Source organism: Engystomops pustulosus, chromosome 4 (genome assembly GCF_040894005.1).
Source record: "Engystomops pustulosus chromosome 4, aEngPut4.maternal, whole genome shotgun sequence".
Taxonomy (NCBI): Eukaryota; Metazoa; Chordata; class Amphibia; order Anura; family Leptodactylidae; genus Engystomops; species Engystomops pustulosus.
In genome coordinates, this window is record NC_092414.1 from 215,799,776 (window position 1) to 215,816,180 (window position 16,405).

Genomic DNA, 16,405 nt, shown 5'->3' on the forward strand with positions numbered 1-16,405 from the left:
CTCTAATTAGAACACAACATTTCAAAATATGTAAAGATAATTAGCAACATCAATTACGTTTTAAATGTACTTAAAAGTTATTGTTTTATATACAATGTAGTATGAGATTAAGGGGGTCATCTATCTTCTCTCTGGTTGTTTTGGTTAGTTTTTGGTTGTTTTTCCATCTGCTTCTTTGGTAATTTATCAATCTCACTTTTTCCTTGTGTTAAATTTTTTTTTCAAATCTCTTTTTGAGACATTTGTTACAAACATCTCAAAAATGTCACACAAAAGTCTCGTCACTTCTTAGTTTTCCTTAAGTTTTCCATATGTTTTCCTTAAGTCTTAAGTAAAATAAAGATAATTGACCTAAGTGTTATAATTAACTTACAATACTGTACTTTAAAAGCCACAACTTATAGGAAATTACTATACTTTTGTAAAAAAAATTAACAAAATTTTAAAAGTTAAAACTTTTCTAAATATTCTGAACACACAGAGGAAACGACCTGTTGCTGATCTGCTAATTTGTGTGATATATCTTTCCTATTCACAGCAAAGTCAATGGAGACCTACCCTTTGAGCCCTGTGTGTATAGTATTTCTGACAGTACTTATTTTAAACTTTCTATCAGTTATTTACTCCACGGGGCAGATGTGTAGATTGCCCCCTACCTCAAACCTAGAGGGGCAAAGAAAACCTGGCGACATCATGATTGGGGTTGGATTACCTATTTACTCTGACAAGATCTACCAAAAACTTACATTCGACGTCCGGCCACCCAAGACGACCTGCAGATTGTAAGTAGATCTAATGCTATATTAGATGGTTTTTGTTGTTATATACTGAGGAATTAAGGAACCAGCCACGTCATTTCCAATATTGTATCTCAAGTAAGTCAAAAAGTTCTCAAACTGATCTCAAAGCAAATTTTAAATTTAGGTTTGAATGATAGACAATAGGCAACCCAATTTTTTCTGGAATGCTAGCTTGCCAATACCTATGGATCTCATACTATAGACCCCATAAACAATGGCCGAAGCTTCTGAATGATACAACCTTAATGGCACGGGAACCTGTGGCTTGTGACCATCATAAATTTTTATTGTAGTTGTATTACATTGTTGAGACATTCTGTGGCACTATTATTGTGATGTCTTAGAAATGGACTTGTTTTGAGCACACATTATGGGTAACCTGGGATCTGCATATACTGTGGCACTAATATTTAGCCACTGGCACTGTATTACGTTAGTATTTGAATCTTTATAGAAGTGTAATATGGTTGATGTGTAGTATAACAATGTGAAATCATAGATTTGTATTACCCATTCTACCCTATGACCCTATTAGTAACATAATAATAGGTGACAAGGTTTATATTTTGTTGTAAAAACAAATCTATAAATCTATAATGTCAAGACATGAAAATCTTATTTATTAATTTTGAATTTTTTTTTTATTTATGCTGTTGTTTTTCGATTTTTTTTTAGGTTTAGCCTAGAATATTATCACCGATTTCAGACATTCCTGTTTACAGTTGGGGAAATTAACAGAGATCTGAATATTTTGCTAAACGTGACATTAGGATTCCAGATGTATGACACATGTAACATACCTCACTATGAATTACAAGCAGCTTTACAGTTCCTGATGGACTCTAGGACGGCTGCCGATGAAACCCAGTGTATTTCTAGACCGCTCTTCAGTGCTGCTATTGGGGCCACAGTCTCATCCAATTCAATCAACTTAGCTCATGTTTTGGGGACCTTCAGATACCCACAGGTAAGGACAAACTTTAGAAAATGATGATACATTAAAAGGTTTGTAGCCCTGGGCCCTATTTCATGTGAAGAAGACATAGCACCTTGTGTAACACCACAGCAGTTTTTTTCTGAATTGGTCTAACTCTGGTTAGTTGAACGCTTTATAAAGTGGTACGTCCTCTTTATGTTTCTTCCCTAGCTGGCATACTTGAGCATACTCCTTTATAACCTGTTATTTTTTAACCTGTTATACACTTTAATTCTCTGCTTTGGGTTCAACAGCATCCTCGGTCCAGAAACTATGGCTGAGGATGCCCTCATAAGTGTGCTTTGGTTTCACTCTGTCCTTACCAGTCTGAACACTGTTTTATTCCTTTCTTAATTGATTTCCACCACACCCTTCTTTCTCCTGTGGATTTTGCTCTACGTTATAAACAGTTAATTTAGCTAAGATGGACAGAATCTTCCTCTACCAGCATTTCTTGCTTGTTTATCTGCCCTGTCTGGATGTCAGAGAACTGATCCAAAAACTCCAAAACTGTATTTCTTCCTTGCAAGTTATAAGTTTTTTGGAGCCAGCTAGCACTTATCTTGATTTCTGTATTCTGTATCTCTTGACCCTTTGCAAGTTTTCTGACTATCTGTTTGCCTATGAATTATGAACTGCTTTTGTCCTGTTGGTTCTGACTTGTATTTTGTTGATTACTCTTTAATGTTTGTATTGGACCAGTCTTTATCTCCATGTTTGAACTTTACCACAGGAAGGGAATGTCAACCAGTTTTTACCTACCACTTAGGGTAGGCTGGCAATTAGATAGGAACAGCTAGGAACCACTATCCTTGTCAGTTCTTCCAGTGCCTACAGGCAGCATAACATCTGTATTTTATTTTATTGACCAGTCAAGTGGTTTTTAATTTATGTGTGTTTTCTGTAATGCATGCTGTAGTGGTAACATGGGTCTTTGGCATACAAGGTCAACCCTTCTTGTGAGGAGTCTGGAGTTAGCCTTGTCATGCTTGGGTGGCTTTGTCCTGTAAGTTTCCTGAAGACTTAAAGGAAACTTCATAACTTTGCATGAAAAGCCAGCCAGGATGAAAATTGTAAGTTGGGCAGGCGCGAGTGTGCCCAAGAGCTCTGTGACGTCAACGGCTCTCCGGCACTTCCTATTCAGGCGCACACACGGTCGCATGCATGGTGCGTCGAGCATGTATCATGGTGCCCTGAAGCATGCTTAGAATATAAAGATTAAAACAATGTTAAAAAGCAATACAGTGCTTTCTGGAAATAATAAAGATATGCTCTGGCACCAGCTCACCCTGAGCTGGTGCAAGGTATTTGAGGCTTATAACTACGATTATAAAGTGGTAGGTTTCCTTCAAAGAGCAATTCCTGTCAAGAAATCAATAGTATGTGATGCATGCTACATGTCAGTTGTTTATAATTCCTTAGTATTTTCATTCTTTACTTTCAGATCAGCTCATCTTCAAGTGTTTCCATCTTAAGTAACAGGAAAATGTTTCCATCCTTCTTCAGAACTCTCTCAAGTGATTTGGTTCAGTCTAAAGGATTGGCTCAGCTCATTCTCAGCTTTGGCTGGACCTGGATTGGTCTTGTGGCTCTTGACAATGATTATGGTCTTCAGGGAATTCAGCCAATCAAGGAAGAAATTGTGAAATCTGGAGCCTGTGTGGCCTTCATAGAATATATTCTCCTTGGCCAAGCAGATCGCAACGCCCCACATATAGCGAAGACCATTAAGGAGTCCACTGCTACGGTTGTAGTTGTTTTTGCTACTGATGTTGACTTTGTTCTTATTGTGAATGAGATACTGAAGCAGAATATTACAGGGAAGATTTATATTGGGAATGCGGGATGGGTCAGGTCAGTGTTATTGTCCCAAAGTCAATATTTCCCAGTTTTATCTGGAAGTCTTGGCTTAGCCTCTGAAGATTATGTTGTCCCTGAATTAAGCCAATTCCTGAGCAAGATCCATCCATCTAGATCCTTACCAACAACATGGACAAAGATGTATTGGGAGAAAGTCTTCTCCTGCCAGTTTCCTTCTCCGAACCAAAATGTTTCCTCAGCAAACCCAGTGAAGGTGTGTACAGGATCAGAACGTGTAGAAGATGTCAAGAACAATTCCAACTACATCTCCAGTTTAAAGTCAACTTATTATGTGTTTGCTGCAGTCCATGTCATAGCCAAAGCTTTGGAAGATCTGAGAAGCTGCAAAAGGGGTGAGGGGCCATTTTTTAATGGGACCTGTGCAGATATTTGGAATTTCAAACCATGGCAGGTAATTATATTAATATTTAGTTGTCCAAGACAATGATGTATAATATTTACAATGAATGGGCAGTTACCGTATTTGCATCGAAATACTTTTAACTGTTGCAATAAATTGTGTATAAGTCATAATTACACAGCAAAATTCTCAAAGGATAATTTTTTTATATTTTAGACTTTTTGTAAGGTAACAAAGAAAATAATTTTAGTAAAAACCGCCTATTTGCTCCAGATAAAGGCAAAACCCTTATACAAGGCTTATCCAATTTGCTCAAAGCAGGGAAATATTCCTTTCCAAAGCCCAATCTTGTTTTAAATTTACCAATTAATTGTAATTTTCATCTCCTCGACCCAAGTGCATTTATCTACCTTACATTTATCTACAAACCTATTAGGGACAAATTGTTCAGTTTTTATAGCTGTCACTGTGAGCTCCAAATGATACATCTGTTTTATGCTTTGGTCCGGTGCAAGGTTTTATTGTGTTTTAATACATTTTCAGAAATTAAAACAATTGGGCACATTTACTTACCTGTCCATGTCAGGATCCCCGATCCGGAATGTCCGACGAGCATGGATTGTGGTGTGATTCACTACTAGCGTGCGCCGGGTATCCTGCATGTGCCTCTCCCCGCTCAGGTCGGCTGGAGTTTACCTTCTTCTTCCCGGTGTATGTAAGTGCATGGCTTACGACACAATTTAAAAGTTAAATTCCGCGCTTAGTCCAAATCAGTCCAATCATCTGACGGCCGCCTCCCCCCCCCCCCATTTGTGACCCATGAAAGCCGCCGCAGATGCGCCAAAATCCGATTGCGTGCACCAAAAACCCTGCTAAATGCGGCGCAAAGCGGAAAACGTAAGAATATCCGACAATAGTGTGCGTGGACCATTAGTAACTAAGCCCCAATGTGTACCAAAAAAAATTAGTTTTGCCATCTTCTGACGCTAATAACTTTTTCATACTTAGGTGAATGGAACTGTCTAAGATGCGTGATTATGTTTTCATTGCTACCATTTTGAGGACTGTGCAACCTTTTGATCACTTTTTATAAACATGTTTGTAATTTTTACTGTTTATGTTTTGTATAATGTTTACATTTTATATCGATTCTAGGGAAAGGGGGGTGATTTTAATTTTTTTCTTTTTACTTTTTTATTATTGGCCATGACATCCTCGGGTCATACAAAGACCCAAAGCTGTCTCGTTTTACGCCATCAATTACAAGGTATGATTTGCACATTGTAAAAGATGGTGCGGAAAATTGCCATATGCTGAAATACTGTAGTATTACAGTATTTGGTGGGATCAATCAGGAAACCTAGAGTTAAAGTACCCTAGGGGGTCTAAAAAATTGTGAAAAAAAAAAGTTTTACAAATTGATCGGTCCAAAATATTGTTGATTCTAACATTGTTGGTGTTGAATTAAAATAAATAGAATTATATAAATAGAAAATATTAAATAGTATTTTCATTCATTTTTCATTTCTAGCTCACTTACTATATTCGGAGGGTCCAGCTCAACATTAATGTGGAAAATGGAAGATTTTTTAATGATAACGGGGATCCTCCTGGAGTTTATGCAGTTGTCAACTGGCAGCTGAAGGCAGATGGGACTATGACACAAGTTAAGATCGGCAACTTTCGTTCTAAGGCCCTTCCTTCTTGGGCTGTGACAATGAACTCAAGTCTCATTATGTGGAACCAGGGAAGTAAGCAGGTGGGTAATATAACATTGATCATTTCAACTGGATATCAGTGATTATATGTGATTCGGAGGTTTCAAGACATTGGGGGTCATTTACTAAGGGCCCGAATTGCATTTTTTCCGAGGGTTATCCGAAAATTTCTGATTTGCGCCGATTTTCCCTGAATTGCCTCGGGATTTTGGCGCACGCAATCTTATTGTGGCGCCGGCATGCACGTGGCGGAAATCGGGGGGCATGGCCATAAGAAAACCAGACGGATTCGGAATAACCGCCGCATTTTTTTAAAAAAAGTGTCGCTTCACACGCGCTTACCTGCACCCAGCGTAGGACGGTGAACTTCAGTGCACTCCAACGAACTACAGCACAGCAGCGACACCTGGTGGACATCAGGGGAACTACCTTAGTGAATCGCCGGAAGACCCGAATCCACCGCAGAGAATGCGCCGCTGGATCGCGAATGGACCGGGTAAGTAAATCTGCCCCATTATACCTAATGGATGGCCTTCTCAGCGAGCTTTACTCGTATGTTCTGCTTTCAGACAAATCATGTGGAGTTGAGGAAAATTATATAACAACTCACATAAGGATGCGATGAGTTGAAAGCAGGATAAGGAAAAAAGGAAAGAAGAGGGGGAGAAGAATGATATAAAAGATGATAAGGGAGGCATGGAAGAGGTGTGAGTAGGGAGTGAAAGGAAGAAGATGGGGAGGGGAGCAGACAAGAATGTAAAAGTGAAAAAGTAAAAAGACTGATATAGAGGGATTTGGAGAGTAGCAGGTTTGGACTACCCCCCCATCGTACCATAAGTACCACCAGGCCTTGATACATAATAATGGGCCCCTAGATCCAGCAGAAGACAAACCTGCAAGAGCAACCACTTGATACTTTATGGGGCACATTTACTAAGGTGCTTGCGACACTTTTCTGGTGGAGTTTACACATTCTTTCATGTGCAAGCAGGTATTTAAGAAGTATCCACACCACATATGTGTCATGCGCGGCCATTTTGTGGCGCAGCTGCACTATTCTTCACGCTACACAAATTTTGTCACGGAAGTGGGCAATCCGATGTGGCACACTTATCTTGCAAAGTTTGACAGAAGTGTGTTGCATGCCTCATGGTAAAGGTACACCAACAAAAAGGTTAGTGCACTCTGTCGGAGCAGTACAGAAAGCACCACAATTCATGAATCTGGCGCCCCCTGCACACTACACAGGCAAACTGCACATAGTACAGACCACACTGTTGTTACTAAATGTGGACCTATATCTTGTAAGATAAATTAAAAATATACTGTAGATCTATAGAAGATTTAGGCAAACTTTCTGGATCACGACTAGTGGGCCCATGGTATCCCAGTCCAACTCTGAAGAGTATTTAGTGAAGGAAGAAAATTAACCAATTGACTAATTGAATGAAGAAGAGGGTACAGGAGGTCAACGCTAAAACTAAAAAGAGATTGGAGAACATAGGGAAGGAGAAGAATAGGAACATCTGGCATAGAAAGAGAATGCTACCAAACCAAGGCACAGATTTTTTGTGAAATACTTCCCAAGCACGGAACATTTTCTTTCTATGATGTTACAGCTAGGAATGAACAGACCCACTTAAGTTCAGGTCAGGTTGAGTTCGACCAGCGGCACTTCGGTTGAGCCAGACCGAAACCAGGACTTCTGATTAAGTCAGTCAGTAGGAACTGTACCATTGCTATTCTGGTCCATTCCTCCCCAGTCACATCAGGATAGGACATGAACATCTCTTGTGCAAGAAACTGCTCATATTTTAATATTTTGTGTCTCATTTCACTGTTTTATATCACTTTCAGTAATGGAATATGTTATATTTTTAGGTCCCATCATCACATTGCAGTGACAGTTGTACCATGGGATTCAGGAAAGCTGCCCAGCAAGGGAAACCAACATGCTGCTATACTTGTGTTCCATGTCTACAAGGAGAGATCTCAAATCAGACAGGTGATACTGCACACTATGGGGCATATTTATCAGGACCTCTGCGCACCGCCAGTGGCGCAGAGGCCCTGAAATAATCGCAAATGCTAGCTTATTGCTAGCTTTTGGGATTATTTTCTCCAATCCGCCACCTTCACGCCAGTGGGGCGTGAAGGGGCGTGAAGGGGGGGGCGCGGCCGGCCGAGCGGGGGGCGCGGCCGGACGGGAGTGGGCCGGCGCGGGGCGTTACTGTCCCCGCGCCTGCGCACTCGCTGCTGCCGGCGACTTTTCATGCGTGAAAAGTCGCCGGTTGCGTTTTTTTCTGTGCCAGGCCCTGCCTGGCGTAGGATAAACGCTGCGCAACTGGCAGCCCGATACATGAAGAGGCAGAAGCCTCTTCATGTATCGGGCTGCGAATTTGCAGCGGCGGGGCTATCATACGCTGGCGCACGAGCGCCAGCGTATGATAAATATCCCCCTATGTGTCTCATCAACTCATTTAGGTTGAATGAACATGAACGGGCCTGTATGGTAAGACAGTCCCATTACTGAAGATTGGCCACCAGACGGGAAGCCCTTCCGTATTGTACAAGGTGTGCAGTCCGTGGGATCATCATTCTCACTGTAATCTAGTTGTCCATTTCACTAGTTATATACTGTATCATGTTATGTTGTCTTATGGCCGTAAAACCTTTCTAACAGTGCAAACATGGAAGAAAATCATGAAATAACATTTTAACTTTCTTTCCTTTTCTAGATTCTGTGAACTGCTTTAGATGTCCCTGGGATCAGTGGCCAAATCCAGAAAAATCTAAATGTCTTCCAAAACCCATTGAGTTCCTGTCTTATGAAGATATCTTAGGAGCTTCATTAGCTGCAACCAGCATATTGTCTTCCTTCATCCCAGCTGTTATCTGGGGATTTTTCATCCACTATAAACATACACCACTCGTGAAGGCCAGTAACTACTCACTAAGTTGTCTTCTACTGCAATCCCTCAGTCTCTGCTTCTTCTGCTCTCTAGGATTTATTGGGTATCCTGATCATGATAGATGTCTCCTACGTCAGGTGTCTTTTGGTCTGGTCTTCACTCTCTGTGTTGCGTGTATATTGGCTAAGACTATTATGGTGGTTTTTGCTTTCATGGCCACTAAACCAGGAAGCAATCTAAGAAAATGGACAACCTTAAGAGTCTCCTACAGAATAATTTCAATCTGTTTCTTTCTCCAATCAATTTTGTGCATGAGTTGGATGTCAATGGCTCCTCCATTCCCACAATATAATTTGGAAGCTAAACCAGGTCTCATCATTGTTGACTGTAACAATGGGTCACCCGTGGCTTTTTGGGCCATGCTTGGTTATCTCTTTCTTCTGGCCACCATAAGCTTCATAGTGGCCTTCTTGGCTCGAAAACTCCCAGACAGTTTCAATGAAGCCCAGTTTATTACATTTAGTATGTTGGCCTTTCTTAGTGTCTGGATATCTTATATTCCGGCCTCTCTTAGTGCTCAGGGCAAATATACAGTGGCCATGGAGGTATTTGCTATCCTGGCATCTAGTTGGGCAGTGTTGATCTGTATGTTCTTTCCTAAATGTTATATTTTACTGCTTAGACCAGAGATGAACTCGAAAGAAAATCTCATGATGAGAAATAAGGATAAAAGAGCAACAAATAGATTATAGACCTACAGTTAATTTAATATAGGACCTAATATACTGTAGAATAATGATATTGTATATATGATTTAGATGCTACTATAAAGATGTAGTAAGAACTCTGATAAAGTTTTCATTCGAGGGGAAGTCATTTTATTATCTTGTTGAGAAAAATTGACTTAGATGGAGACCCCTTTAACAATTGGCACCCTGATCCTCTGGTCTTTTAATTGAAAGTCATACGTAATAAATATTCTATATTTTATATATCTATATTCTTGTTCTTATAAACCTGTTTCACCTACCTCATTATTATTCTGTAAAGGCATAGGAGGCATTTTAACCCCCCCCCCCAACCCCCCACCAGCACTCCTTCTCCCAGATCTACTAAGAGGCTCCTGCCTTTTAGTAGATCTAGATGCAATATCCGCCAGGTCAGACCGGGTCTAAACAGCTTCTGGCTATAGCCTCCACTACCTTTATGGCTGAAATGTATACCTTGAAAAAAAAAGGTCCATAAACCCCCTATGGGAGGCCCAAACATCCCGGAGAACCATATGAATAAAAAAATAGAGATGTGTTGTTGGGTACATCATAATATATACACCTGAATACAAACAATTCAATATGAGAATAGAGTATATAATAACCACACAATATGGTACTCAATGGGGCAGATTTACTTAGCCGGTCCATTCGTGATCCAGCGACGGGTTCTCCAACGCTGATTTGGGTCTTCTGGCGATTCACTAAGGTAGTGCGCCCGATGTCCACCATGTGTCGCTGCTGCGCTGAAGTCCGTCGGAGTGCACTAATGTTCACCAAGGTATCCTGGGTGCAGATAAGTGCGTGTCAAGCGACACATTTTTTAAAAAAAATTTTGCGTTTTTTCCTAATACGTCGGGTTTTCCAATGGCCATGCCCCCGATTTGCGTTGCGTGCATGCCGGTGCCGATGCGCCACAATCCGATCGCGTGCGCCAAAAACCCGGGGCAATTCGGCGCAAATCGGTAATTTTCGGGAAACCCGACCCTTAGTAAATGACCCCCAATCTGTCCAAAATAAGGACCTGTGTGATGGGAGGCTAACCAATGCATTAATCAGGTATCCACAATAGCAATAATAATGTTATAGTACAAAGTAGCCAAGACAGACCAAGATGCAAGTGTCTCATAGAAAACCAATATACATTACACAAAGAGAAAGGGGGTGAACCAAGGCGTGTATCGTCCATTCCCCGGGCTTCCTCTGGGGTGATGGGTAATACCTGTGAGCCATTATATACACAAAGGGGATTCCGGATAGGCTGACCACCACTCATACATCAGGTAGGGGAGTATGGGACACATATAAAGCAAATAAAGCATATAAAGTCTTATACCCGGAAGTATACAAACACTCATGGAACGCAAAAAGTATTTCAAAGGCTGGGACCAAAAGAGTACAATAGACATGGGACAAATAAATATAAAGGATGTCGATTTAAAGGGAACCTGTCACCAGTGACTTCAGGTTACAGAAGCCCATCACACCTGCCGTGCAAATATGTCTTTCTGCTTTCTCTAAGTATTTTCAATACAATATAATTGTGTGTTATAACTTACCTTGCACCCTAGCAGAATCCTCTGTGTAGTCCTAGGGCAGTGATGGCGAACCTTTTAGAGACCGAGTGCCCAAACTACAACCAAAACCCACTTATTTATCACAAAGTGCCAACACAGAAATTTGTGTTATTTGTGTTTTATACTCCCTTCTCTGTCACAGTTTTCATTGATACCGGCACTCTGAGGACACCAATAAAGCAGAAAATAGAAGAAATTTGGATGAGCATTGTAGCTTCCCTCCAGGGTCCCATAAACAGGAAGAATTGTCAGGCCGGAGCAGGAGCTACAATGATAATCCAGATCTGTCCACACCATCCCACTCCTCCAGTAGTCCCAGGTAGCACTGTCACTTTAAAATAGATCTGTGCACAACAAGTCCTGGGCTGTCTGGGACTGCAGGAAGATACCTGAAGTCATCTCTGGTGATGGCCTGAGTGCCCACAGAAAAGGCCCGTGCCATAGGTTAGCCACCACTGTCCTAGGGGTTGGGCTTTGGTTTGGATGCATTTCAAAATATGACATGTGAATTCTCTGTGCTGCAGACTCCTTAGCTCTCAGCTCCCACCTTTGTGCTAGTTGTGCTGCTCCTCCCTCCTGCTCCTACACGGAGCTCGCAGCCTGGTGAGATGACATCAGGGGGGGAGGGAGGTGCTGTACAGGAGCACAAATGTGGGGGCCAAGAGCTGAGCACAGAAATTTTACATGTTGTTTTTTGAAATGCACTGACAGCTGGGAGGTTGTCCCGGCTTTCCCTTGTCTGCTGCAGAGCATCACTTGCATCAGAGCAAGCAGAAGGCGGGTCAAGTCCCTTATCAAATGTTGCTCATATGACTCCTTTAGGCATGTGAGGAGGTAGCTCAGCCCCTCGGTCAGCCACCTTCCAACCTTCGAGTACACTGCGGCAGGGGAAAGAGGGAAGGCAAGAAACAGAGGGTCTTTTTTGTTAAATATCCACAGTGGGCAACATAGGAGGATAGAGGACATGTGAGGAGGAAGCTCTGCCCCTCGGTCGGCCACCCTTCCCCTTTTGAGTTACAGACTGAGCTGGGAGAAGAAGTGACTGAGGCAGGGGAATGAGGGAAGGGAAGAAACATAGGGTTTTTTTGTTAAATACCCACAGGGGGCCACGGAGGAGGATAGAGGACAGGAGGAGGGTGTAGGACAGGGGCCACCAGATCAGGATAGAGGACAGGGGGCCACAGGAAGAGGAGGCTAGAAGACAGCAGGGCAGAGGAGGAGGCTGGAGGACAGGGGACCTGGTCTAAGAAGCTGGAGGAGGCTGGAGGACAGGGGGTCGCAGGAGGAGGCTGGAGGACAGGGGGCCAGAGGATGAGGAGGATAGAGAACGGGGGCCATAGGAGGAGGCTGGAGGACAGGGGCCACCAGACTAGGATAGAGGATAGGGGACCAGAGGAAGAGGAGGCCGGAGCACAGGGGGCCAAAGGAAGAGGAGGATAGAGAACAGGGGGCCACAGTAGGAGACTGGAAGACAGTAGACCAGAGGAGGAGGCTGGAGGACACAGGGCCACTTGATGAGGCTGGAGGACAGGGGGCCACTGGACCAGGGTAGAGCATAGGGGGCCACAGGAAGAGAAGGATAGAGGACAGGGGGCCACACTAAGAGAAGGATAGAAGACAGGGGGGCAAAGGAGGATAGAGAAAAGGGGCCACAGGAGGAGGCTGGAAGATAGGAGGCCAGTGAAGGAGGCTGGAGGAAAGGGGACCACTGGAGGAGGCTGGAGGACAGGGGGCCATAGGAGGAGGCTGGAGGACAGGGGCCAGCAGAGCAGGATAGAGAATAGGGGGCCATAGGAAGAGGAGGATAGAGGGCAGGGGGCCAGAGGAAAGGGAAGAAAGTGAACAGGGGGCCATAGGAGGAGGCTGGAGGACAGGGGCCTCCAGATCAAGATAGAGGATAAGGGGCCAGAGGAAGAAGAGGATAGAGGAAAGGGGGCCAGAGGAAGAGGAGGATAGAGGACTAGGGGCCAAAGGAAGAGGAGGATAGAGGACAGGGGGCCACAGTAGGAGACTGGAAGACAGTAGGCCAGAGGAGGAGGCTGGAGGACACAGGGCCACTTGATGAGACTGGACGACAGGGGGCCACTGGACCAGGGTAGAGCATAGGGGGCCACAGGAAGAGAAGGATAGAGGACAGGGGGGCACACTAAGAGAAGGATAGAAGACAGGGGGGCAAAGGAGGATAGATGACAGGGGCCACAGGAGGAGGCTGTAATACAGGAGGCCAGTGAAGGAGGCTGGAGGACAGGGGGCCACTGGAGGAGGCTGGAGGACAGGGGCCACCAGACCAGGATAGAGAATAGGGGGCCATAGGAAGAGGAGGATAGAGGACAAAGGGCCATAGGAGGAGGCTGGGGGACAGGGACCACCAAACCAAGATAGAGGATAGGGGGCCAGATGAAGAGGAGGATAGAGAACAGGGGGCCCTAGGAGGAGGCCGGAGCACAGGGCCACCAGACCAAGATAGAGGATAGGAGGCCAGAGGAAGAGGAGGATAGAGGATAGGGAGCCAGAGGAAGAATAGGATAGAAGACAGGGGGCCAGAGGAAGATGAGGATAGAGAACAGGGGCCCATAGGAGGCAGGAGGACTAGGGCCACCAGACCAGGAAAGAGGATAGGGGGCCACAGAAAGAGGGGGATAGAGGAAAGTGGGCAAGAGGAGGAGGATAGAGGCCCACAGGAGGAGGCAGGAAGACAGGAGGCCAGAGGAGGAGTTTGGAGAACAGGGGGCCACTGGAGGAGGCTGGAGGACAGTGGCCACTGGAGGAGGCTGAAGGACAGAAGGCAGCAGGAGGAGGCTGGAGGACAGGGGCCAGAGGAAGAGGATAGAATACAGGAGTCCAGAGGAGGAGGATAAAGGACAGGGTATCAGAGGAGGAGGTAGGAGGACAGGAGGCAGCAGGAGAAGGCTGGGGGACAGAAGGCTGCAGGAGGAGCTGCAGTACAGGAGGCCACAGGAGGTGCATAGAGGACAAGGGCCACAGGAGGAGGATAGAAGACAGGGGGCCACAGGAGGAGAATAGAGGACAGGGAGCCACAGGAGGAGGCTGGAGGACAGGAGGCTACAAAAGTAGGATAGATTACAGGGGACCACAGGAGAAGACTGCAGGACAAGGGACCACAGGAGGAGGCTGGAGGACAGGGGGCCACAGGAGAAGGTTAGAGGACAGGAGGAGGCTGAAGGACAGAGGACCACAGGAGAAGGCTGGAGGACAGGATGATGCTGGAGGACAAGGGGCCAGTGAAGAAGGATAGAGGACAGGTGGAAGCTGGAGGACAGGAGGCTACAAAAGTAGGATAGATTACAGGGGACCACAGGAGAAGACTGCAGGACAAGGGGCCACAGGAGGAGGCTGGAGGACAGGGGGCCACAGGAGAAGGTTGGAGGACAGGAGGAGGCTGGAGGAAAGAGGACCACAGGAGAAGGCTGGAGGACAGGAGGATGCTGGAGGACAAGGGGCCAGTGAAGAAGGAAAGAGGACAGGTGGAGGCTGAAGGACAGGATGCTACAGGGGGCTGCAGGAGGAGTCTGAAGGAAAGGATGCTACAGGAGAAGACTGGAGAATAGAGTCAATTTGCGCCACAACTTGTGCCTACATTTTTTAATTATAATACATAGATTTTATTAAAGTTAGAAACATATTTTTTTATGTTAAATGTGTCACTGCCACGGGTGCCTTTGCGACCCATATCCCAGGTCGCAGGCGCCACCATGTGCCTTACTGTGCCACCGGAGCCTGCCTGGCCAGTAACCACCAGAGTCGCGCCTGTGGAAAGATCTGGTGGTACCACGCTGCAACAAGTCCAACCTGCTTTGCGGCAGGCTCTGGTGGAAACCAGGTACCAATTAGACTCCGATCCCAGGTGTCAGCCTACAACATCGTCCAAAGTGGTACAGAACATCCACTTCCACTGATCCTAATGGGGGTCATTTACTAAGGGCCCGATTCGCGTTTTGCCGACGTGTTACCCGAATATTTCCGATTAGTGACGATTTTCCCTGTGTTGCCCCGGGATTTTGGTGCACGCAATCGGATTGTGGCGCATCGGCGCCGGCATGCACGCAACGGAAATTGGGGGGCATGGCTGAACGAAAACCCGACGGATTCGGAAAAACCGCTGCATTTAAAAAAAAAAAATTGTCGTGGGACTCGCGCTTACCTTCACCAGGTATAGGCTCGTGCATTCCGGTGGACCTCGGGAAACTTCAGCGCAGCAGCAACAACTGGTGGACGGCGGAGGAACTGCCTTAGTGAATCGCCGGAAGACCCGAATCCACCGCACAGAACGCGCCGCTGGATCGCGAAAGGGCCGGGTAAGTAAATCTGCCCCAATGTTTTTTATATAATAAAGCAATCATTTTTATCCTACTGTCAAGTGCATATGTCTCTATATGAAAATACCCACTAGATCCCTGCGATTGGGTCACCATGGGCTGCCTCGTGGATAAAACAGTAAAATAAAGTACTTGGTTGTGGCTATTATACAACCGCTTATGGTAAGGAGCCACCAATGACTCTTATCTACTGAATGAAATCATTATCCACAACGCTACAGTATGGGGCCAGATGTATCACAGTTGTAGAGCACTAGTTCTGCTTTTGTGCCTAAATGAGGCACATTGTTGCGCCTGAATTATCACAAGCTACAGCCATCTGTGCCATCTGAGTTGAGTTCCTGCCTCTTATTAATCACTTGTGACTGTCAGCACAATTTTGCGACTGCACTTTAGGCGCAATTAGGCGCAATCTTTGACATCCTCCTACAAGTTCCACTCTGCTTCTCTCCCACACCTCACCATGAAAATGACCCTCACAACAGATCCCAGGTGTGTGCAAAGCTGCACTTAGTGATTTCCCTTAGCAATGGCTTCTCCAGGAAGGGATCCTCCAGTGCTGATTTTCTGCTGCCCCTCTGTAATTCTTTCAAGTATTCCTCCTCAGATACTAGTTTGGTCATCCTGCTACATGGGGACTTTTCTCTGTCCTGTGTTCCCCACTCACTTTTCTTCTATCCTGCCACACGGGAATACTTCTCTGTCCTGTCTGCGGCTCCCACTCACTTCTCTTCTATCCTGCTCTGAGCTGCTTATTTTGGAAATTATTTGTAAATAGAAGCTCATGAACTGTAAACGGAGGCTGCACGTAGTGTAGAAACTGTCTGAGCTCTCCTGCTGTACTATACAGGGGGATACACTGCTCTACTGCTGCACTATACAGGGGATAAGCTGCTCTGCTGCTGTACTGTACAGTGTTGCTTCTCTACACCACCTTCAGACTGGAGTGTTTTTGTGCCTAAATTGCAATTAAATAAAAAAGTTGCAAATAATGAATAATTATTATGTGCAGCAAAACATCTGTAATGATTGACTGGTGCAAAAACAGTACAACAATATGAAAAGGTTCAAAAACAACAACAAAAAAGTGATAC

The 16,405-nt window shown here is 44.8% G+C and overlaps 1 protein-coding gene across 1 annotated transcript; it reads left to right on the plus strand.

Moving 5' to 3' along the window:
• The first annotated feature begins 693 nt into the window (after nt 1–693).
• Nucleotides 694–9,379, plus strand: LOC140128592 (extracellular calcium-sensing receptor-like). Its single transcript, XM_072150290.1, has 6 exons — nt 694–782; nt 1,476–1,767; nt 3,221–4,048; nt 5,529–5,756; nt 7,597–7,720; nt 8,454–9,379. The coding sequence occupies exons 1-6, from the start codon at nt 694–696 to the stop codon at nt 9,377–9,379; spliced, it is 2,487 nt and encodes an 828-aa protein (XP_072006391.1).
• Nucleotides 9,380–16,405: the final 7,026 nt, after the last annotated feature.

Coding starts and splice junctions, on each gene's coding strand:
- LOC140128592 (XM_072150290.1), top strand. CDS start 694: ATGATTGGGGTTGGATTACCTATTTACTCTGACAAGATCTACCAAAAA. Junction 1,768..3,220: donor GGACCTTCAGATACCCACAG/GTAAGGACAAAC, acceptor CTTTACTTTCAG/ATCAGCTCATCTTCAAGTGT. Junction 7,721..8,453: donor AGAGATCTCAAATCAGACAG/GTGATACTGCAC, acceptor TTCCTTTTCTAG/ATTCTGTGAACTGCTTTAGA.